This window comes from Excalfactoria chinensis, chromosome Z (assembly GCF_039878825.1).
Source record: "Excalfactoria chinensis isolate bCotChi1 chromosome Z, bCotChi1.hap2, whole genome shotgun sequence".
NCBI lineage: Eukaryota > Metazoa > Chordata > Aves > Galliformes > Phasianidae > Excalfactoria > Excalfactoria chinensis.
This window is the reverse complement of record NC_092857.1, coordinates 10,836,741-10,861,981: the sequence shown is the minus strand read 5'-3', so window position 1 is coordinate 10,861,981 and position 25,241 is coordinate 10,836,741. Positions and strand designations below refer to the sequence as shown.

General features: G+C 37.0%; 1 protein-coding gene across 1 annotated transcript in view; it reads right to left on the bottom strand.

The window, feature by feature from the left end:
- SLC1A3 (solute carrier family 1 member 3) overlaps window positions 1–25,241 on the bottom strand; it is a 60,702-nt gene that overhangs the window by 26,994 nt on the left and 8,467 nt on the right. Inside the window, exon 3 of the mRNA XM_072358878.1 lies at window positions 14,442–14,579. Within this exon, the coding sequence (XP_072214979.1) occupies window positions 14,442–14,579 (138 nt within the window). The remainder of the gene's footprint in view (window positions 1–14,441; window positions 14,580–25,241) is intronic.

The window sequence follows — 25,241 nt, the reverse complement described above, 5'->3', positions numbered from 1 at the left end:
ATTTGTAATTTGTAATAGCTTGATGCTAGAGGCATCATCTCCTCACTCAAGATGTGATCCAGTTTTGTCGGGCAGCAAACCTTTGTCCTCTTTACTAAAATATTCAATAATATACTCCATTGCAGTAGTAGTGTCTTTCTTTTATTTGAGTGATTGTCCTCTGGGGTCTGAAAATGGTTAAGTTCATGCAGCAGCCATGATTCAGAAAGAAGTTTTCCTTGGTTGGATGGTACTCAACTGAGATTTGAACTATTGGCAGTGAGTTTCTAATGCATATGGTAACAACCTGGCCATTGGGTTTCTCCTTGTATTTTATTTCAGCACAATTTTTAATACCCTGAGGTACCTCTCTTTGCTAATTCAGCAATATTAAGGTAACTCTGAAAAGAACAGTGTGATGTTGCCTGTAGTTACATGAACAAGACTTGATATTTTGGAGTAATCTGAGGTTACTGCAGCAACTGCCCACTCATTAAATCCTGCATATTTTTGTTGTTGCAGTGGCTGCTGTTTACCCCTGTTTCTTAATAATTAAGGTACAATGTCTTATTTTTAACAAATTTTACCAAAGAAATAGCATCACTTTGTTCATCTGTGTCCAACTCCAAAGTGATAAATTTCCAGTTTACTTTCAAGCTACTGGTTCATTTATTTGCTGCAGTTTTACCTACTTAATTCATGAGATCATAGCACTTGACCTTTCTTTTCACAGACTATAGGACTATAGCAACTGATGATTTAATTTATATCTACAACAAGAATTCAATGGGTAAAAGACAGAAGAACATAAGAGAAAACTAGTATTTTATTTGTGAATTGTGAATCTGGTAATATGCCATGTGCATACTGAGAAGTCTTTACTTTCTCTGCAACAAGTCATTATGCTTCGAATTGCCTTTACACTTAGGACTTTTTTTTCATAGTTCAGTAATGATGTTAAGGCTGTTCTGAGAACTTGTTATGAAAGTGTGGGGTTGGAGTTTCATGTGAACAGGCTTTTGTTTTCCTTCTCTTCTCTCCTTTGTTTCGGTGACCTCTTGAACTCTGGGTCACTGATTCAGTTACAGCCTTGCATCATCCAAGCTGTACATATTTTGCTTTGTCTTTCCCCACCTTACAGACTTGTAGGAGGTAATGGAAAGAAGTGCAGACTTCTTCTGAAATGCCTGACAGTAGCAAGGAGTACTTTTTAATAATATTATTCATCTCTTTTTGGGGATCTTATAGTGCTGCATGTAGGGCTGCAAATGGGTTCTGGCTTCCCTGATTTGAGTGCTGTACAGTTGCCATCTGGGTATCATCTGTTTGCAGGCAGAACTGAGGATATGAATTTATATGAGAGGTCTGGGGTACCAAAGAAAATATCATCTGTTTTAAAACTAAACAGATGAAAGAGCAGGGTTTTTTTTATTATTATTTTTTAGATTACTGTTATTTTTGGACAGTGATGACCTACTGTACAGAAGAGAATCCTGTTTACTTTTAAGGAGCTACTAAACATCCTATCTTGAATTTGAAAGCTCTATTTTTTTTTACGGATGCAGGTTCTTTGCACAGGTTCATTAGTTCTGAGACAGACATTAGCAAGTTTAATAAGCTAACATTCTTGAGCTTTTTATTTTTATTTTTATTAATTTATTTATTTATTTATTTATTTTTACTAGATTTAGAGAGTAAAGATGTACTGTGATTGTAAATATAGGACAAGGCTGATTTTCAATGCAAGAATGTATTCACTGATGAAGCAGCCATTCATTAAGTGAACTCTTGACCAAAATCTATTGTGTCTCTAGCTCTAAAAAGGAGCTATTTTCACTGAAGAATCTCTGATACTATCAAATATTCAAATCTAAGTTAGAAGTGGGTGGTGAATGTCAGAATAAAGTAAGAATTTAGCTTAGCATACGAGTACTGAGAGCTGTTTATGGAGGGAGTATATTAATTCTAGTGCAAATGCAGTACTTACAGTACTACGCTGTAGTTCTCCTTTTCCTTACCAACCACTAGTGAAGAGCTATTGGCACAACTATCTGAAGACAAAAAGGTGCAGTTATCTGAAGAAATGAAAATTTTGTTTAATTCTGGATTACTGAAAATCTGATCCTGAAAACACGCTGATCTGAGGCAAACTCACAGCTTAAGATCTATGAAGTCATTCAAATGAAGCAGTGTGCATTAATACTGACTAAAGAACTATACTACAATTACCAGCTCTTAACTACATAGGAGTTACAACTCATGCTCTCCAAATACTGGAATAACTTAAAAATGGATATTTTGTAAATCAAGTACTTTTGTTGCCTGAGTGCTGAGTTTTTGAAATATAGTCAGAGTATACTTTTGAGTTTTTCTTTACATCTAGAGTTAATTTGCTTAGATATTCCACTTCTATAAAACATGAGTTTTTAAAAATGACATTAAGATCTGAATGCTTCTAGAGGCACTGGAGTTGAATGCTCTGCAGTTTTCTTTATTCCTATGTTTCTTATTCAGAATTAAAATTGAATTGCTATTCAATTGTTCAAAACTGTAAGGGATTTTATCTTCTAGCTTCCCATATGGCAACATAAATAATGAAACAGTGGGGTTTTTTTTTTTGCACTAATCTTTCTGTGTCCAAATAGTTTTTACTTCTCTTTTCAGGCCATCATTTGTACAGCTGCTTTTGATAGACTCCTGTGGAGTAGAAGATCTCTTCAAGAAAATATCGACAGAAGAAATACATGGGACATTTTCATCTGATTTGCTGAGTAATCAAGATTTAAGAGTTTACATTCCCAGCAGCTTCTCTTACTGTTTTGCAAAATACAAGTGTTTTCTCAACAGAAGTAACTGAGAGTTAAATACAAGTCTTCCCCGTTCCAATGCATGCACCAAACTTGGAGGAACCCATGCTTGCATGAATTCTACATGTCTTCCTTTCAGAGGGCAGGACTATGTCTTGCACTGACAAACTCTCTGCTGAGATGAGAAAAGCTAAATGTACCACCACTGCTGGCCTGGGAAACTCAGAGATAAGCTAGCTAGCTATGAGAACAATCAGTGGTCCACAAGATTTTCTTTCTCTCCACTTCTGGAATTCAAATGGTACTTGCTACCTTCCAGAATCAGGCAGCTTTAAGGTGAACACAATTGACGTTGCTGTGCTATGTATCAGTGATCTCACTGTATTCAGTCAAACCTGAGCAAGATCAGAGAGAATTAACCATTACCAAAATCAAACCAACTAATCAAACCAAACCAAACTAAACCATGCCAAACCAAACAAAACAGTGATTTCTGGGACTGATGGGATGATGCATGAGTTCTGCAGAAAGCTTCAGCAGTGCAACAACAATCAGTTGCACACTGGATTGACTGACATGAAGAAAACTGGATCAGTCTGTTTCAGTCTGAAATGCTGACATCACAAGACCTTCCACCCAGTTAAAACAGGCTGACAATTCTGTAAGGGGACTCCATGTTTCAGCAAACATTTTGCTCTGTTCATGCCTGCCTCAGGCACATCTGGTGACAATATTGCAACAGATGAATTGGGAAAAAGTATCACACTGTGTTTCACAGATCTGCAAGAAGTAATTAGCTACGAAAAGGAACTATGAGACAACTGGAAAGATTACAGAATCAAAGAAACTCAGAATCACCAAGGTTGGAAAAGACCTAAAAGATCATCCAGTCCAACCATTCACCTATTACCAATAGCTCCCACTAAACCATGTCCCTCAATACAACATCCAAATGTGCCTTGAACACTCCCAGGGTTGGGGTTAGATATTCCTAGCAACAAAGCAAGTTCTTAAATACTTGGCAGTGACATCTTTTGTGATGATCTTCATTCCATATGCAACAGTACTGTTTATGTTCTGTTGCTTTCATTTCTCAAGGGCTGAATTGGATGCTGCAGAATATACACATTGAAACAATAAAGGAAAGGTAAATAAATTAAAAAAATAATAATACACTAACAGGAGCACATGGGTGGAAGGAATTGCAGAGGACACAGAATTTGCTCCATGATATTATCATGAGGCTCAAATACCAGATGTTGCTGTCTCTTACTTGTATCTTTAATTTGAACAAATCAGTTAGAAACTTCTGCTGAGTTTCTCTGTATTTCCTCTTCACCCTCCAACACCAGTGGATGATGAACAGCTAGCAGAGTGGTCATCCCTATCTTCCAGACAATCAAATACTTTATTTGACCATGAAGCCAGACCTAAGACTGGCTTGTAGTTCCTGTGGTGCATAGTGATATCCCTAGTTTGCAGTTGCTCAGAATTCAGGTAGGACATCCAACAGTGCCATCAAAAGGCAATAACTGCCTCCAGTAAAGATCATCCTATCTTACAGAAATTTATGACACATAGATATGTTTGGAGAGAGGCATATAGCAGATCCAGAAATTACATTTAAGAATTTAATCAAAATAGTACATTAAAAGATCAAGAACTGCCCATTATCAATGCACAGACAAAGAAAAATAAGGAGTGAAAACAAGGATAGAGGGCCTGATGATTGCATTACAGTCTTATGAGAGCTGAAAACCTTCTGCTTATGCATAAAGGACTTAGCTTGCAGTGGGTCCTTCTGCAATGATCTGAGCAGCTGATGCAGCGATTCAGGAAGTAATTTGTGTCTGTCAGATTTTATAACTCCGATGAAAGGATGATAAGCGTTACTCATGCTGGTGTGCAAGTACTCCCAGTAGTGTTCCTGTGTCCCCAAAATGCACCCTTAGAAACATTCTTGATTGAGGGAACATTCTTGACTGTTTAGATGTTTCTGGTCTTCATGAGTGATTGTGGCAATTATCTTTGTGCAGCCTCTGTTAAAGCAGAGACAAACTGACAAGGAAGTAAATATGTTGGAGCTGTATTATATTCACACATAGGAAGTAGGGATGCAGATCACAGTGTTCAAGCTAGAGGTAATGAGGTGAAAGAAGTAGGAAAACAAAAGCTGCAAGCTTAATAGTCAACAATGGTTGTATCTGTGAGCTCTCCAGCTTTGTTTCAAAATGGTTAACTTCTGGCCTGTGCCAATGTGCGGCACAATTTAATTCTGCACAGCGTGAAAAAGGACACTATTATAAATGTGCTCCCAAATTATTTCACTGGACACCATGTATTTCCTTCATTATACAAAATCATTATGAGATACAAAACCTACTCCATCTAAGCCTCTGAAAATGATTTATGATTTCTATAGACTTTTATGGCAATCATACACCCATTTTATCTTTTCCAAGCCAAAAAGTTGTAGTCTGTCTAATCCCTGCTTGTATTTCACTGGAACTGTACACCACTAGTAAGCACTGTAATTTGCTTCATACTGTTCATGGTGAGTCTGAGAACCCTTTCCTGTGTACTAATGGCCAATTAAGAACTAATGATTAGGCATAGTATAGCTGTAGTATGGTCACCTTTCCCAGGTGTATTACATTGCACTTGGCACTGTTCATCTGCCATTTTATCACAGTAATTCACTACTGAAAACAGCATTGTTTACAGCTTCAGTCTTCACTATTATGAATAAAATGCTAGCTCTCAGTGTCCTAATGCCTAAAATGTTGAGAAGACTTATTTATAATCTAATGCAGCTAATCTTACATGTAATAATACTGTTGTGGATTTTACTTTTCAGGTATGGCGTGTTTTTATTTCTGTAACCAGTACAAATCCATTTCTATTCAAGTAAAAAAAACAAAAAAAAACAAACAAAAAAAAACAAACAACAAAAAACCTGTTACAATTTGTCCCTAACATATTTTCAGCTCCTGTACATTTGATGAGAATAGGAAATGAATGGGCATAGAAATATTAATAAAGATTCAGTGTCGTTTTGACACAGTGCATCAGTGCTCAAGATGTTTTAGTTGTTACAAGTTCTCCCAAATAGTTTTTACTTTTTATTCTGCAGCAACTTGCCTTTCAGCAAGGAAAATCTTGTTGTTATGCACTTGAAGTAAAATGAGAAATCAAAACAAAGTCTTTATGGATGGGAGGTTATTACCTATTATGAGCTCAACTGGAAATCCAAGGAAAATGCAAAATGAATGTCAGCGTGTAATGACTGGTTATACAGTAGTTTGTGAAACAACTGAAACTAGTGGTCCACTGAGAAAATATGTATTTTACAGTAAAATATAAATCATCCTTTAATTAAGCTCTATTGGTAAACTTATTTTAGAGGTTCTTTTAAATTTTGCTTCCTTAAAGACTTGAAGACTCTTGCTGTTTGTGCATTACTGCTTGCAGAGAATAATACTTCCAAAGTTTCCCTTCTTCTTTCCACTGTTGGATGCTGCTTACCATTCTTAAGTTTTATTTTTAAGATAGATAGTATTGTTATATGCAGTAATTTACTCTCTGCTCTCACTGACTTCTCATTTTTAGTGGCATCAGAACTCACTTGGATTTTCTCCCTCAGGCTCTTGTGAAGACTGATTCTGCATAATTCCTATTGCAAAAGTGTTGAGAATTGAGATCATTATCACAACTGTCAGTCTTACAAACATTTATATATTGGTGCTTCTAGGTTCTGAATAGTTTGCAACTTTTTTTTTCTCTTATTTTCTAAAACATAACTGTCCTGCTACTTTTGTAGCTGCTAAGAGCTTTTGTCCAAATTGTTTTAGAACTATATAATTATTAAATTTCTCCTGCCTGTGTTTCTTTAAAGACTGTGTACAAAAGGGTTCTAACTTTTTCATTTCTTACTACCTGCCTAAAGATCATTAGAGGTTATAGGTAACAACTGATAAATAATTGGTTTAAACAGCACTACAGGCACATCAGCTGGTGTTCATAATTTCTTCCTTTTACTTCTATGGAAAATCTGAGGCAAAATTTTTACATAACTTGGACCTGTACAGAGTTTGGATAGTAATATTTCTCCAGTTGTTTCTTTATTCCTGCAGGGGATACCATTTACAAGAAGAATGGGTATTCATAAATTCAACAACTAGCATGGCCATATTTTAAATCAGTCCTGAATTTGAAGACACACAAATCAAAGAGTGAGTTTTCCTTCTTTAGTGAGAAAAAAAAAAAAGGATTTGAATGTTCAAATTGAAGAGCATTGTCATCAGCCACTCAAACTGCATATATGCCTATGTGAGCGCATTAACTATTGTGCATGTGAAACATACAAGGGTATGAAATTAAAACTGCAATGCAGTTTAGCTTTCACATGCTTTCATATTGCTGTGGTGGAGTGGGAAGGTGGACAAGTTGCCTTAAAAAGAAGGTAAGTTATTCCTTTAATAACATTTTTTGTGTTAAATGAAGAGCTTGAGAAAAACATAACATTCTTAGGATATTTGTGGACTGGTGTCTTATAGCTTAATCCTGTAGGAGATACCAACAGAATTCACCTGTAGAAAGCTTCGGTAGAAATACATAGGCAGCTCAAATACAGTGAAAATTCAAAAGTTGCACCCCTCATAGATGATCTGTTGGCTCTGGTTTTTGTCCACACCTAGAGTCAACTAAGATCAGTACAAAATTTCCCATTGATTGCTCTGATTTCTGTAATAATTTCTTTAGGACATACAAAAATGAACAAATTCTAGAATAATTGGAAAAAATAAATTATATTTTGGAAAATAGATTTATTGTTCTGGTGACCAGGTAAACTGAATAAACACTGCCTAATTTATTTTTAAATTGTCATGTATGAACTAGTAGAACTGAGTCAGGAATATATTTCCCAAACTGAAACATGGAAGAGTAAGACTGATTTTTGCTAATACTTTTGACTTCCATCTTTACTGCGTGTATCTGAGACGTTTATGGATCTGTTCTGCTAGAATGAATTAAACGGAATTACTCATATTATCTTCTTTTTCTCCCTGGAAAAAACACAATGCTGGCTTGATAGCATTTGTTCTTTCTATGGAAACCTGCTGACACTGTGCTAAAACTCTGTAGAATATTAGTATGGATTAAATCCATTTTTCTATGTACAGAAATCAAGGAGAGACACCTTACATTGATATATTTTGGGCACCTCAGCACAAGAAAGATATGGAAGTACTGGAGCAGGTCCAGAGAAGGGCAACGAGGCTCGTGAAGGGCTTGGAGAATCAGCCCTACAAGGAGAGTCTAAGGAAGCTGGGGCTGTTTAGTCTGAGGAAGAGGAGGCTGAGGGGAGACCTTATCGCTGTCTTCCAGTACCTGAAAGGTTCTTACAGAGAGAGTGGGGCAGGTCACTTCTCACTAGTGACATGTGACAGGACGAGGGGAAATGGCCTCAAGTTGCGCCAGGGCAAGTTCAGGTTGGATATTAGGAAGAACTTCTTTACAGAAAGGGTGGTTAGGTACTGGAATGGGCTCCCCAGGGAGGTGGTTGAATCACCATCTCTGGATGTGTTTAAGAGCTGTTTGGATGTAGTACTCAGGGATATGATTTAGCAGAGTTTTTTTTAGAGATGGGGTACTGGTTAGGCTGCGGTTGGACTTGATGATCTTCAAGGTCTTTTCCAACCTGGATAATTCTATGATTCTATGATTTGTTGTTGATAACAGACAGCACCTGGAACCTCACAGTAAATGACAGTGCTTATTCCATGGTAGACTTGTCACTGAGTAGATAGGAGATCACTAGAACTAACTGAAGATTTCGTGCAATGTATTTTCTTCTTCCACAAAACTAGACAAGAGTGGATTTCCAGCCTGGTCCTTTATGTTCACTGCTATTAATTCAATATGTTCATAAAGAACGCTGTGAATATCAAAACGAGAAAGTGCTAATGTTTTTCCAGCAAATGGGAATATTGGTGAAATTTAACAGAACTTGCATCCACTTACACTTGCATCCACTTGATTTACTACCTCTTGCCAAACTCTGGAAAACTATAACTTCTTAAATTTAATAACTCAGGACTGTAGTACTTCGTCGAATTATGTACTTTTCAGGGAATAAGTACAGCTGCTCTCAGTGGAAGGTTATGCTAATGTACTGCAGCTCCATGTCATGCAACCTACTGTAGGTCCATCAGACCACATCAGGAGAAATTATTTTTTTTTTTTTTCATGAGTAATACATTCTTGTTGGATCAAGTGAAAATAATTATGTTCCATGGTCCATTTATGCATGTCTGATTTTTGGTAATATCATCATAGCTGGCTGAAAACCATCACCAGGTAACTTTGGGTATTGTATTTCCATAGCAACCATCTCATGGTTGGCCCCATACCATTCTTGCTGTACTTATTCGCTCAAGTTTATTTCCATCTCCACAGTGATAGAATTGCTATACCCTTTGTGCCTGCTGAGCCAGGACAAATACATGTCTTCATTAAAATTTCCAGCATATGTAGTTTTCTACTTAGCAGCACTATTAAAAAAATCCTTGCCAACACTACATCTGGAAGGATAAAGGAAACAGAGGTACAAAAAAGGTAACATGGTTTGCCTAAGGCTGCACAATGTTTCACAGCATTAATTTTCCACAATTTACATCCATAAATTTCTTTGTGAAAAAGCTGGCTGTGCAACAATTGAATATGTGTTCATTTGTTTCACTGAATATTATCTTTGCTCCTTTATAGGCAATTTAAAGCATCTTGACTGTTAATGGTCTTTAATTACGTTGATTAATTATTTGAGTCACTTTATGTGCCTATGTATTTTTTTATTTTTATGTTTATGATATTCCTTACAACTTGTTCTTAACATTATCATCATTTGTTGCACTCCACTGAGAACTGAAATTCAGAGCATCACATGTACGTCTGAGGTAAGTTACCAAGCATCCACATTTGGAAATTCCAGGTCTCTGCACTTCGTCAGCTCTTTCCATAGCGTGTAGTGGTAAATGCTAACAACGTTAGTGCTTGCTTATACTATTGCTCTTTTCACATTCCCTTCCTCTTTGCCCAGCTTGACTTAAGTTAGTGTATTTTTCAGGGCAGGATGTTTTCTTATTTCATTTGTGCAATATGCAGCTTGACTGGGCTTTTCATGCTCTTCTATATTTCACCAGACAAATATATCTGATAGAAATGCACTTGATTTAATTTGGTTATTTGCATTTAAAAGTAGTGGTCCAAGCTTCCAAAACTTCAGGGACAGAGTTGTGACCAGAACTGTTCAAAATATTCACAAATAGGCATTAGAAAATTTCTTTTGTTTCAATATTTTTTACAAATGTTATGCTCTAGCTACAATTTTCATGGAGACCTATCATTACACATTTCTGTAAACTGCCTTACTAAATAAAATATGGAGACAGAACTTGTGGGATTGTTTAAGAGCTGTAATTTTAACTGCATGATATTCTTGCTGTAACTGCTCAAAAATGTTAATGTATAGTGTTTTTAATGCTGGTGCATATTTAGTAGTATTTGGCTTTTCATAATGAGTGGAATTGCTAGCACATGAGTATATATTTATTTTAGATAATTTTTACAGACACTGTATATTTTAAAGTAATTATGTCAAGCAAATTGTTTATGTAAAATGCTTCAGGTTACAACAAAATAGAAAGCATAAAATATTTGGAACTCCTTTAACTAATGCAAATTCAAAACAGAAATGGGACAAAACTGTTAGCCTTGTATTTGTATAAGAAGTCAGGCCAAATTTGGTCATAAAATAATAAAAATTTTCTCTATTACTTTATTTATGCTATCACTCACATGTTATGCCTTAGTTTGGCTTTGTAAGAAATACTGATTGAGAATGCTGACGTAGGTCAGTATTCTGACATTTGTAAGACTGTAGAAAATAAAGACTGGCATAGAGTATGCATAGGATTTGTGCCTAAACCTTAAAAGATGAAGAATATAAATATTCATATAATCCTGTTTTCCTTCAAACAATAAGAAAATGGTTAAAGGTATGGAAAAATCCTCAATTTTCTCCCAAGCAAATGGTCGTACATGCCTAATAACATACAGACCAGAAGGTAGAATCTCATGCAGAAAGCTGCTTGAGCCACATACAGTAATGGTAAGTCAGAAATCAACTGTGAGTAAACATCGATTTGCCAAAATGGTCTCCATCATACTTGAAAAATTTTGGCTTTCTTGTGAAGTCTCCAGTAACTGGAAAAAGGGAAACATCACTCCTATTTTTAAGAAAGGAAGAAATGATGACCTGTGGAACTACACGCCAGTGAGCCTCACCTTTGTGCCTGGGGAGATCAGGGAGCAGATCCTCTTAGGAGCTATTTTAAGGCGCATACGATACAAAGAGGTGATTCAAGACCGCCAGCATGGCTTCACCAAGGGCAGATCTTGCCTGACCAATCTGGTGGTATTCTATGATAGAGTGATGGCTTCAGTGGACACAGGAAGGGCAATGGATGTCATCTACACAGACTTTTGCAAAACCTTTGATATGGTCCCTCACCACACCCTTCTGTCTAAATTGGAGAGGTGTGGACTTGAAAGTTGGACTATTTGGATTAGGAATTGCCTGGCTGGATGCAGTCAAAGGGTTGTGATCAATGGTTCTGTGTCAGGGTGGCTGCCAGTCACAAGTGCTGCCCCTCAGGGGTCAGTCTTGGGACCGCTGCTCTTCAATATCTCCATCGATGACACAGATGATGGCATTGAGTGCACCCTCAGCAAGTTTGTGATGACACCAAGCTGAGCGGTGCAGTTAATACACTGGAAGGAAGGGAAGCCATCTAGAGGGACCTGGACAGGCCAGAGAAGTGGGCCCATGAAAACCTAATGAGGTTCAACAACGCCAAGTGCAAGCTGTTGCACTTGGGCAGGGGCAATCCCAGGTGTTTATGCAGACTCCTTGAAAATCCCTTGAGAGCAGCCCTGCAGAGAAGGACTTGTGGATCCTAGTGAACATGAAGCTGGACATAATCAGCAGTGTGTGCTTGCAGCCCAGAAGGGCAACTGTGTAATGGGCTGCATTAAAAAAGGGGTGGCCAGCAGGGAGAGGGAGGTGATTGTCTCCCCCTCTACTCAGCTCTTGTGAGGCCTCATCTGCAGTACTGCATCCAAGCCTGGGGCCCCCAGTACAGGAAGGATGCGGAATTCTTAGAGCGGGTCCAGAGGAGGCCCACTAAGATGATCAGAGGGTTTGAGCACCTCCCCTATCAGCCAATAAACAGAAGGGAAAATGGGTGTTTATGAGGGTGGACAGTGACAAGACAAGGGGGGATGGGTTTAAAATGAGACAGGGGAGGTTTTGGTTAGATATTAGGAGGATGTTTTTCACACAGAGGGTGGTGACGCCCTGGAACAGGTTGTCCAAGGAGGTTGTGGATGCCCCATTCCTGGAGGCATTCAAGGCCAGGCTGGATGTCCATTCTGGGCAGCCTGGTCTGGTGGCTGGTGACCCTGCACATAGCAGGGGGGTTGAAACTACATGATCATTGTGGTCCCTTTCAACCCAGGCCATTCTATGATTCCATGTTCTCTGAATGGGATTCTGTATTGTTACTTCTGTGAAAATGTGGAATCAGAGTGTTTAGCAACACGACTGAGTTGACTTCACTATTTATAGTCCTGTATTCACTATGAGGGTTTGTGGATGACTGAACTGTTAATTTGGACCATAGTACTCTTCACTTTCAACATGTACCTGTCATTTCTGCAACAGCCCACACTTTCTATAGTTATTTCTTCCCCTTTATCCTAATTTCTTTACCTTTAAAAAAAATAACAAAGGAAGGTAGTTATGCTGAACCTATTTCTAACACTTCTAACATCTCATGTTCTGATGCCATCCTCAAAAGCAGTTATACTGCACTCACATAAATATGAATGGAAACCAAGAACATCATCTCTAGGAGACACTGTCATGCGTGCAAACAGCAAAAATATTTATTCAGATAATTTGAAGTGGGAAGAAATATTATTATAATTCTATGTAATATCATGCTGTCAGCATGCAGGACTCTGGAGGAAACTAATGCTTACACTTTTGCCAAATAAAATACAGGAAATAAGAAATTTGGCTCATGGATGATTCAGAGAGTAGACATAAAAGTGATTTGGGAAGAATAAGACTTTTCTCCAATGAATTAGATTATAATGTATCAAACAACCCAACAGTGTTTACATAATTGTATGGTAGTATTACTATAAAAGCTATAGTTTGTTATGTAGTTACTCAATAATAACTTTGTATTTACATGAGTGTGAGAGTTCTGCATCAAATGTATACAAACATATTCATGTTTAAAAAACTATTTTTGTACTAAATGAGGTACTGTTCATTGTAGAAAACAGATTTTCTCGAGTTTTTAGCAACACGTTGAGAAATTTCTTGTAGTTCAACAAAAAAAGGATGCAATAATGTGGTATTTCAGAATTCTTTTAGCAGAGTGAGATCTACCCTTTGAAAATTGCATTGAATTTATGATTATTCCCTTCCAGACTAAAGAAATTTGAGTATAGTTGTTCACCTTAATAATAAATGTTCCTGCTTTTAAGGGAAAATCTAAGAGCATTTCACTCAACACTGCAAGGCATTTGTATGATAATTAGATTAATCTCTTAGGTAGATAACAACTGTCTTAATAAAAAATATCAATATAAAAATGTAAACGATTTAAAAAAACCCAAGATCAACAACAATGAAACAAAAACAAACAAACAAACAACTTCTACTACAAAAACCCCAAAGTATTGTTTGAAGACAGGAATGGAAGATTCTTTCCAGACTAGAATTATCTGGAAACATTAACAAATTCCTATGGAGACTTGGAGATATTCAAAATGAACTTTTTTAAATGCGAGGTCAACTCCTTCTGAAATCTGTGACTCTGCATCTGAAGATCTATACCTGAACAAAGTGCTTCTACACAATTTTGCATATAAGTGAATTCTATCAAATTTCTTGTCTTACTGGATCAACAAAAGCACCAGCATGAGTCTCAGCTGATACTGAGGAAGGGTAAATCTCTCTTCCTTTTCACTTTTAAAGATTCTTCTGCAAATGTTTGTGCAACCTGAAGAGTTAACCTGAAGAGTTTTGTGGTGAAAGGGACAAGACAGTAAGATACGAGCAATAGAATATACACGGGCTGGGAATAAAAACTGTCATAGTTTCCAATACAAAATTCATAAATTTATCACTAGTCTCAGCATGCATTAAGCTTTCAGAAGAAAGAAACAGGACATAATTTTTTTACAGATCAGTCCCATGCGTTATTGATTTCAGTCAATAGCTGGAGCTTTCTCAGGTCTTGGAAACATTTTTCTGAGATTTACTGTTATCTCTTTGATAACAGTAGGACATTGTGGAGGAAAACATTTCTTCAGAAAGTAGGACAAAAAGAATCAACTTCACAGCAGCTACATGTAGTAATGTACAGTTATAATGTCTTGGAACTGGGAAAAACATCTTTAGTTTCTTTGTATTCAAAACTTTTGCTACATGGACTCTAGATTAGACTCTTTGTTTTTGTTGTTGTTATTTGGTGTGTGGTGCATCTTTATAAAATTAATGAAAACAAATATTTTTACCTGTAACTAAACTGGATACAATTAGTGGCAGGACCAGCATTTGCAGCATTCTCATAAGTAGCTCTCCTGGAAATGAAAAGTATTTGACTTCCCGATAGCTCATCTTATATGATCGGAGAGAAAATCCAAGGATTACACCTGTAGAGAGGGAAAAGATGTAATGATTTACTCTTTTGAAGCAGTAGTAACACTTGAATATGAGTAGTTGTATAGTAATTGAAAAAGCTGACTATAAGACATTCAGCTTTTGCTATGCACTACACCCAACCTCAAAGATTGGAAATACCTGTAAGAGTAGTTCTACTGAAGGCACTGAATTACTTTTTACAGATTCAGAATGTTATTTTCATTACTGTTTACGTTATCTAGGTTTATGTAAAAGGAAACTGTCCTTACTACTTTGGCTGATTTCTTTGACTTCTGGGATTCTGAATGTAATCACATATGCAGTGCATGTGCATGCTAGCCACCAGCCTTCAGACTCCTTGCCCATGCCTGTCTTCTCTGCAGGACCTAATCCTGCAGCCATGCTTCAGATGGGGTGAGATAACCTGATGAGCTGAGAATCCCCTTGTGGTTAGGCCTTCACACAGCAAAGCAGCACTAGGATGTGAGTAGCTTTATACAGGCCTGCCTTCAGACACATAGGCACTTGCAAAGCAGCAGCTAATTGAGTGGGAGGGCCTTTCTGGATGACTAAGTGGCAGGTTTTGATACCTGAGGCAGTAGGGTGAGGGAGTGTCTGAATCCATTCATCTTGCTGGGAATAGATAAGTGATGTTGGAGATATATTTACAAGTGGAAGCCATGGGTAGTCCCATGTTCACAGCTGGAACTTCTAATATTTCATCCTCCACCTGGCACCAATGGCCTTACTTACTTATCTGGTTATTTTTTTGGTTAGTTGACATTACTCATTACAGTTTACTGACCATTAAACACATTGGCACCTATCTGATGTAGGCTTTCTATATCCTGTCAGGCAGCACACTTCTGTACCTGGAACACTCCTTGCTCATACAGATGATGAAAGTCAGCTCTCCTTTCCCACTCCTGACTCCATGTTTGTACTTGCAATCGGAAGAGACCCTTAAAAGTCACCTATTCAAATCCTTGCAGTGAACAGGGTCATCTACAACCAGATGAGACTGCTCAAAGCTCAATACAGCCTGACCACGGATGTTTCAAAGACAAAGCATCAACCATACATCTGTGTAACTTGTTCTTGTCCACTGTCCATTACTGGCATTTTGGCTAATCGTTGCTGTATAGAGAGCTGAATCAGATAGTTAATTCAACTGCAGAAATAATTTATTTTACTGGCTTCCAGATCTATTCACTGAGGTGATATTTTTGCATAGCTGTACAAATGTTGGTAGTTCCACAAGGAAACAGATAGGAATGTGCCTTGAAGAAGAGTGGGATTGATGTTTTTTGGCAGACAGGCATACTCAGATGTCCTGATAATTTTCATGGAACTTAGTGATACAATGGGCAGCAGAGGATTCTAGCTCCCTTATAAAACTTTCTAGAACTTGGGTAGGTATTGAAGATGCCAGCGCATAGCACCTAGTTCCAGTTCTTGATCACTTGACTACAAGATTTTAGATTTGTAAATCCATGCAGCAGGTATCTTCATTCCAAAATTTTATCAGCTAGAATATGTTGCTATGCCTCCTACACTAGCTTATTGCCAGCTATTGGCATAAGGAAACAACTATAACTCCCATGTTAGTAGCCTGTATTGTCTGACCATCCTGCTGGGAAACCTTTAAGACTGGGTAAGTTACAAGTGTCCAGAAACGTGTAGGACAGAAAATCCCACTGTGAAACAGTGAGTGAAAAGCATTAAGAATTCAAGGGAAAAAAAGCATGGAGATCACGCTGTGGAATAGAGTGATAGGACTGGAGAACATTTATTTTAGCCTCATTCATATTTTGTGGACTATGGAAGTCAAAGTGCATTTTCTACAAATGATTTTATAAATGAGAGTGAAGTGCAGAAGGGCCCCAGAAGACCTGCGTTAAAATTTCCTCCTCTTAATATTTGAAATTCCACTGCAGTGTTACTAATTATTTTCTTTTTATATGGGAAACACATTTCTCAGACATAAAGAATCCATCTGGACCCTTTGTTTCTTCACTTAATGAGCGCTACATTTTGACAACTGGATAACAAGCAAATAGAGCTAGACCAGTCTCTTACTTAGGCTCCAGTCCTGCAATTAGTTCTACATGGATTAATCTCTGCACTAATACAAAGCCTTACAGAAGATAGTGAGGGTTCCTGAGGCTGCTATAAGAACTAGTACTTATGCTATACTCGAGGGGCTTGATTATCTCATCCACTACTGTCCAAGCAGTACAATGTTGGCTAAGAGAGAATCAGGACCCAAGTGGATGCTGATTCAATGAATATTATTGGTGGTATTCCTTTTTTTTTTTTTTTTTTTTTTTTTTTCCTTGTCCTAATGTGCATTGTGCATAATTACAGTATTGCCCAACACCATAATTTACAAGAAAATAATTCTGCAACATGGAAAATATGTGCCCTGGTGACCTGGGCTGACATCTGATATTTACTAATTCTTCAGCCTTAATCTTAGCACTACTGCTGATTTATGTGAAGTCATGCCTAGGCCATAAAAACCTTTCTCTAACTCAGTTTCCCTACTGATAAAATAGAGTAGTAATTGCTTTACAGATCTCTCTGAATATTGTGTTAACATAGCCATCTTAGCAGCAGAAGAAGGAATTTAACCAAATGATTTTCTCATTGTAGTCTGAAAATTAAAGCAGAACAGCATGACTTTATTAGCCTCTCTTGATTTTAGAATAAATGAAGATGAAATTTCCTTTTATGTTCTGGGTTCAATATTTAAGATACTGGATATTTCTTCCTGTCTGTTAAGATTTTATTAACAAAAATAATGGTCATGAAAACAAACATGAAAATGAAAATAATTAAGATAGCTTTGACTTGTTTTAATTCAATTTTCAGAGCCAACACTTACAGGTTTTAAATAATCAGATAACACCATAAAATCACAATTTAAAGTCAGGCACAACAACAAGGTACTAAAATTAATTCAGTATGAGCCATTAAGCCTTTGGAAAATGTGCATTATTTCAACAGCCATCCACATCAGTGTCTGGTAAGCGTGGTATGGATTAGCACCCTCCACAATCAAGACTGAGAAAGGTAAATAATGGAGCAGGCTTTTCTCAGAAAAGTTTCAAGTTTCTGATTAATTCTGAAAATTGTAATGAAACAAAGCCTCGTGTGAAACATGCTGCCACAACCTGTAGGGCAGGTTTCTGTCTACCCTTTGTAACAGAAAAGAACAACTAATCTACAATATCAGAGCCTAACCTCTTAAACAGTAAATGGCGCACCATTTCTACACTGCCAGAAAGAGTAGATTTCTCAACAGAATCAGTTTTGTTTTTCTGGACAAAAATCAACAGTGTTTGTTTAAAATGAAGATCCGTATTCCATACGTCTGTAAAGTAGTACAAAAGAACAATTTATGCATAACAAAGCAAATCAGGTTACAGTTATAAAAATGTGGCTTTTGAGGTGTACTTCTCAGCGATACTCTCAAATTTATAGAAAATCTTTTTGCAGATAAATCTGATGACAATCAGAATAAACTTTAAACTAAATTATTCTATAGCATTTCTATTCCAGTGTAGTTCAAATTAGAATTTAACTTACATGAATTCAGTCAAGAGAGGATTTAAAACTTGAAAGGAACAGAGGGGAAAATAATGTTGTTAGTAATGATAATGGAACTGAAATGGCAGAAATGGCAGATTTGGGACTGCTTGTTCCTAAAGCAGGAAAATATTGATGAATTGGTCCAGGCTTTTTCAAATGGCTGCGGTAAAAGAAAGGAAACAAAAGTTTTCACTGTTGCAGACAAATACCCTTTTATTTGAAATTTCTTAAATGGACTAACATCAGGGTGTGGTAAGTATTGAAATCTGAGTCTGAAGCAGCAATTAAAAAATAATATTTTTATACTCAGTTTTTAAGAACTGTTTGGTTACTGAGTTTTGTTTTGTTTTGTTTTTTTTGTTTGCTGTCATTACAAAATTTACTACTTTGACATTATTCCGTGGAGAAAATGAAGATGTTCTTAACTGTCTTACATAACACTTTGGTCTCACATTGGTAGAAAACTGTTTCATATGATACTTTATATTACATAGAAAAAAGAAAGGTTGCACATCTACATGCAATTAAAATACCACATCAGTGAAACAAACAAACAAACAAAAAAAAAACAACCCCATAACTCTTAGAGGATGATAAACTGGTCTTTTTGCAGATCTAAGGGTTTACTCAAGAGCTTCAGGGAAATTAATACTCTTTTTCGGCCTACCTCAATTAATTGCATATAAAAATTTAATAGAGAAGAATGAGCTTTTTTTCTCTACTTCACGTAATTGATAACTTTAAAAAAGTAAGGAAGCTGCCAAGAAATGGCAAGATGTTTCTAAGTGAATAATAGCAGCAGTTCTGCTGAAGATGTATTTTTCAATTTTATAATTAATCCCTAAAAGCTTCCCTTCTCTGTCTTACATCAGAAACACACAGGAAATAAAGCCACACAGTTTCTTGGAGTTTATATTCTTTAAACATCTGTGTTCTGTATATTTTTGTACACGATCTAGCATGTTGCCTTTTTAAATGATTGTAAGTCATTCAGATTTGTGTCAAGTGAAAAACTGATGGTATAAATTACTGTGAAAAACCTGCCCTCCAAATGAGATCAAAGAGCTATAGGGATTGGAAGGTATCACTGCAGGTCACCTAGTCCAACCTCCTGCAAAATGGGTTCCCTAGAGGAGGTTACTATATTCTGCTTTTTACCAATAAATTCCAAGTCACTGTTACATGAGCTCCTTTTCTTCAAAAGATTATTACAGTCTTTATCTTTTCCAGGAGGAAATAGGAAATATCCATATAACTGGAAATGAGTTCCTTAGACTAAGTAGAATGGTCACTAGAATAATCCCTTTTAATCATGATCTTTCAGAAAACCTTGTGATCAGCAAGCAAACGTTTTGTTCTACAACAGAAATTAGGCTAGAGCCAGTGGAAGAATCAGGCTCCTACCAGACTAATGGGACATTGTATATTTCTGTTAGCTGCACAACCATTTCATTCTTATGTTCCAACAGAGCCCTGGGATGAATGCTTCTGTTCTTTGGGTCATTTGTTTTTGCTTAATTTACCATTCTGTTCTGACACCTTTTCTTCTAACAACCATTTTCAGATAAGACATCAACTGTATCAACTGTATCTACTTAAGACAAGTAAATAATCCCTCTAGAGATAAGGAATACTTTAAGGTGCCGACAAAATCACACTCATTCTTAACCTCTTGATCTCTTTCTGTTTCATAATTTTGAATGAAACCTTCCATCTACTCTCTGTATATCATAACTTATTCCTTCCTTGCGTTCTGATTTTCCCTATGTAGGTGGGAAGGTCTGTTCCCTTTGTCACCATTCTGAAAAACCTGAATGCTAAGTACCTAATCTTACTATTACATATTTGTATACTGTAGCAATATTCTTGTTAGTGACTTTTTAAATTTCTATTACTTATATCTTAAGTATTAACTTCTATTGTAACTGTTCTTTAGTAGCTTGGTAGTTAGTTTTGTTTGCTAATTTAATTTGGGTCTACAGCTGAGTTACTGCCATGAAGCATCTAAATACTATTTCTCAGATTGTATAGTCATCAGTACTGTCTTCTTTTCAACTCTTTTTTATCCTGGAGTTTATAAGTCTCTTTAAAGCTCCTACACAAAAAATTGTATTTGGCGGTATTGCTTTGAGAGTTCTCTATGAGCCTTCATTCCCCAGATCTCCTTGGTTTGAAAGAGGCATTTCCAGTTTGTTTACTCCAAGTCTTGTAGCAGGGGAATACTGGGCACATATATATTACATCAAACTGAGGGGGTTAATGTTGTGATGAACACAGAATTGCCGGGGAGCTACAATTTAAGCTGATTTAAGTTTTAACTGCTTCTGTGCACCTGTACTTCTCAAACACTGAGGATTAAAATTGAGGTTAATTTTCTGTTATCTACTTCTTTGATTTAATTTATCACAAAAACATGCCCTTGAGCAACCTTATCAGCTACTCCTCCTCATCTATAGCAATCTGGAATTGGAGTGTATACTTAGCTCAAAATTCCTTTAACTGTCTTCCTTGGAGGATGAATTATTTTCAGTATGCACTTACTTCTCCATTTCATACTTAATAAACCAGCTGATTTCTCTCTACAGCACTCAACTGGAAGAGACCTGACAGAGGATCTTCTATCTGCAGCAGTATGTATATGAGCTGTGTTATATGTTCTTGTACTTTTAACTGAACGATGTTGATACAGCAGAATGCTTAAAGAGCAGTGCTCCAGTGAGGTCTTGCAGATGGATATGGTAAAGAAGTTAATCTGGATGCAAATAACTCTATATGTTGTCTAAGAGATAGGATGGAGGGAGCCAGGGAAGAACTTGTTTAAAAGAGCTGAATATTCTAGTCATGACTGGGGCAGAGGAGCCTGTAACATTTTGCTAAGGGACAGTTCTACCAACAAAAATGGACTACCTGGCTTGTCCATGTGTAAAATAAATCTATTTCAGTCAGGATGCACTGTGCTTATTGTGCACAAGTGGATGGATACTTATGTACACAGTGATTGTGGCAGGCTTGGCATTTCAAGGGTACCGCTGAAGTCTTTGCCTATGTGATACTGAGCCCACCATTCACAGAACACAGCCCAGGGGCTCTCTGAGGCTGCCAGACATCAAGTAATGTAGCTGAAACTCCTGCTATGGAAGATCAGCAAACAGTGGCAAAAAATCTGCAAATTCCATCTTAATAGAATTTTAAGGCTGTAAGGAGAGGTTTCCCAGTACACATCTGATTTTCTCCAAACATCAGAACTGCGCTGGTGTTGGAGTTGTTCCTCATATCAGGGAAAAAGTAATTGTGTTACTGCTGCTCCGGCTTTGCAGGAGTGCCATGGTGCTGGCTGCTATGCTAAGCAAAGAGGCTGTGCTGCAGTCTCTTGTCACTGCAGAGGGGCCTGGACTTGATAGTCTTGTTGGGCCTTTGCACTTCTTCAAGCACACCAGCCCCTCCTTGGATATTGTGGACAGAAAGGCTACAGTGGGAATGAGGAGTCTGAAGCTGTAAGAACTGATAGGCTGAAGGATCTGGGCTTGATAAGATTGGAAAAGAGAAGGATGCATGGAGACATCACTGTGGCCTTCCAGAATTCAGAGATTTTAGAAACACGAGGGAAATAAACTTTTTACATGGGTAGACAGTGATAGAACAAGGGGAAATGGTTATAAACTGAAAGAAGACAGATTTAGTTTAGATGTCAATGGGACAGTTCTTACATAGAGAGTGGTGAGGTATTGGAACAGGTTGCCCAGACAAATTGTGAATGCTTCATCCCTGGAGGTGCTTAAGGCCAGTTTGGATGGGACCCTGGGCAGACTGAGATGGTACTTGATCTAGCATCTGGGAACCCTGCCTGCAACAGGAAATAGGAGCCCGATGATCTTTGAGGTCTCTTCCAACAAAAGCTATTGTATAATTCCATGATTCTAATTAAGCAATTAGTAAAACCAGTGTTTTGTGAAATGCAGCATATACTAGAACACTGCATACAAAATCCAAAGATTTGAGCGCTGTTTTAAATATTTAAAAAGTAAAAATTTGAAACTGAAGTTTGTCTTCTGCTGTTCAGCTCTGGAGTTACTCAGTCAGTGGCTGCATTCACCTTTCTTCCTCAGTCAGGGGATGACTTTTTTCTTTGATTACATGTTCAAAAGTGTTTTTCTCAGCTTAGGCTTCTCGGCCTATTTTTTTCCTTACTATTTGCCCAGTCTTTCTTGAACTGCTTCTACCTTTACTTTTTATCTTTGATTTCTCTTCCGCTTTTAAAAACGAGACAAGTAATTACAAAGCTTTTCTAGAGGTTTTGAAATGAAGAAGAGTTTTCACCGCTACACAAAATGCATCACACACCCAACACAGGTCAGATAGACTGTATTTTGGGAAGTATTGTTTAAAATTAAGGCACTATTCAGTGCTCTACAGTGTTACAGTAATAACTTTTTTCATGCCTGGTTTTACTTTTCTCTCCAAGCTTCTTGACAAATGTCTGTATTTTCACTCCCATAAAGAGTAATTCCCAATAGATAAGAGGACTGGTGTCTTGTAAAGTTTACATAGTTCATTTCTTGCCTTTACATTTCTTTCTTGCCTGTTTTTCATCAACTGAAAGCTGACATAATCCTAAACATCACAAAATTCTGCTCTTCTCTTCAACAGATTCATCTGCCTATCAGTAATCTTTTGTCTTTTTTACGGTACAGTAACACTCAGGAACTGCAGTCAATGAGACTGAGATCCCTCCGTGCCAAGAACTTTATGTAAACAAAATTAAAAAACAGGGCCCTACTCTGAAGAATGTCTGGTGTAGCTTAATGGAGAGCCTGAGTTTAGACCTTGATAGTTGCCTTTATTTGTGTATTTTGATTCCACCTTAGACATACATTGCAAAACATTTATTTGCAGGCTCAATTTCCTTGATATGCAGTTTTATATGATCATTTGTGGGACGCTTGAATTATGCATTTGTATCTCTGTGGAGCTAGCCCAACTTTCTCATTCCTACAAAACCACCTGTTAATTGAACTCAGCACTGATAGTCCAAACCTGCAATTGAGGTATTTGCTACTGAGGATTAAGTTTTTGTTGAATCAAGATATGCCTGTGCCAGACCAGGTCATGGAACATAATTCACATGGCAGACTTTGTCACAAGATTTTAAAGATTTCTTATCCAGTGCTTTGCTGACACATGCAAACAATCTGGACAGAATTGAAAGGAAGGATTTCCAGATGTGGAATATATCAGGCTTAAGGATCAATGTGATCCTTTGTTATTGAAAGAAATCATAGTCTATCAATAAGGAATTCAGGTTCATGAATGGAATTCATTGGAACATGTTATCATTGTTTCAAAAAGATGGTTAGGCTGCTTTCAGTCTGTTCTATTTCTTCAGATGAGCCTCCTAAAAATCTTATTATGACTTTGACGAAACTGCCTAGATCTAGAATCTTCCATCCTTTCTAATCAGTGGTCAACAGACTCTCCCACTGTATGAATTTCAAAAAGTTCTTCATTTAATTTGATTTTGATGAGGACCCATTTGAGCCTTTTAATTAACTGACTTCTTATGAGTTGTAATTTGAAGGTTACAGTGGGTGGTCTGTGATTCTGAAGATGTTGTCCAGAGAGGATTGAACTGGATGTAACTTCCACATCAATTCTGATACCTTTCCTCTCACTTCTAAGCATTCAGAATGGAAGGTCACACATACACACACACACACTAACACACACACAAAAAAAAAAAAAAAAAAAAAAAGGCAAAGGAAAACCGGCAGCTGGAACAGCACTTAATCACAAAACACCTAAGTCCAAATTTTGACCTTCAAAGTCCCTCTAGATAAAAAAGCTAAGCTGTGAGACTGTAAAGTTAATAGAAACTTCTCCTTTTCTTTTTTCTTTTCTTCTCTTCTTTTCTTTTCTTTTCTTTTCTTTTCTTTTCTTTTCTTTTCTTTTCTTTTCTTTTCTTTTCTTTTCTTTTCTTTTCTTTTCTTTTCTTTTCTTTTCTTTTCTTTTCTTTTCTTTTCTTTTCTTTTCTTTTCTTTTCTTTTCTTTTCTTTTTTCTTTTTTAAGTTTCCTAGCTTTTCACAGTTTTGCTTGTCTTTTTTTCTTAGAATTGCCATGATCAGTTTTCTTATATCCAGCCAAAGTACTGGAGAACAAAAAGCTGAATACAGCTAACACATATATGCAGAGAATCAGCTGGATTTGGAATGCCCTATGTTACTGTTCTTTCACCAATGATTTCCTCACTACGTGGGGCTCCCTGCTAAAGATGAGTGTTTTTGCCATTAGGATAAAACACTATACTTTTGTTCTCTTGGCATATAACTTTCAGTCTTGCACTTCCCTCTGCCCAGTGACATAACTTTGAAAGAAATGGTGGAATCCATTCTAAAACTCAGATTTTGAAAGGAAAAGTGCAAGTCAGTTCCTCAAGAGCCATTGACACCATGCCCAAGGTGGTGACTCACATGCTTCTGGTTCTTGACTGGTTGGAAATATCTGCCACGAACCAGATTAACAGAAAGGAGTGGGAGTAGGAATGCAATTCTGCTTTATTTTACCTCCTGTCAAGATTTAAACAGTTACATATCTGCTATATCCCAGACTTGTGGGGTCACACTTTGAATCTCCTTGCTCTCAACCATATTCTACAAAGATACTCAGCTATGAGTTTTGAATTTCATGTACAGAAAACTCCCTTTACTGAATTTTAGGCTTTGGAGGACTAGGTTATAATTCCTTCTTTGTTGATGTACATGCACCCAAGTCAGAAAGATTTAAAAAGCCATCAAAAATTATGCTGTAACTTAATCAATTAGGACTCCTAGGAATTTCTTCATTAATGGTTTCACTACAGTCAAACTACGATAGTGTCTGTTTTACTGGTTGTTTTTTGTTTGTTTGTTTGTTTGTTTGTTTAAACTTGGCTCTTGTGTCTGCTAAAAACTGAGTATTTACTAAAGGCAATTTGAAGTAGTTTATGTTCAAGTGTAATTACTGTTTACCATATAAATTGCATCTTTTATACACCTTTGTGGAAGAAATGAATGGTCAGTTGGTCCAGGTTACTGAAATGTTAAAAA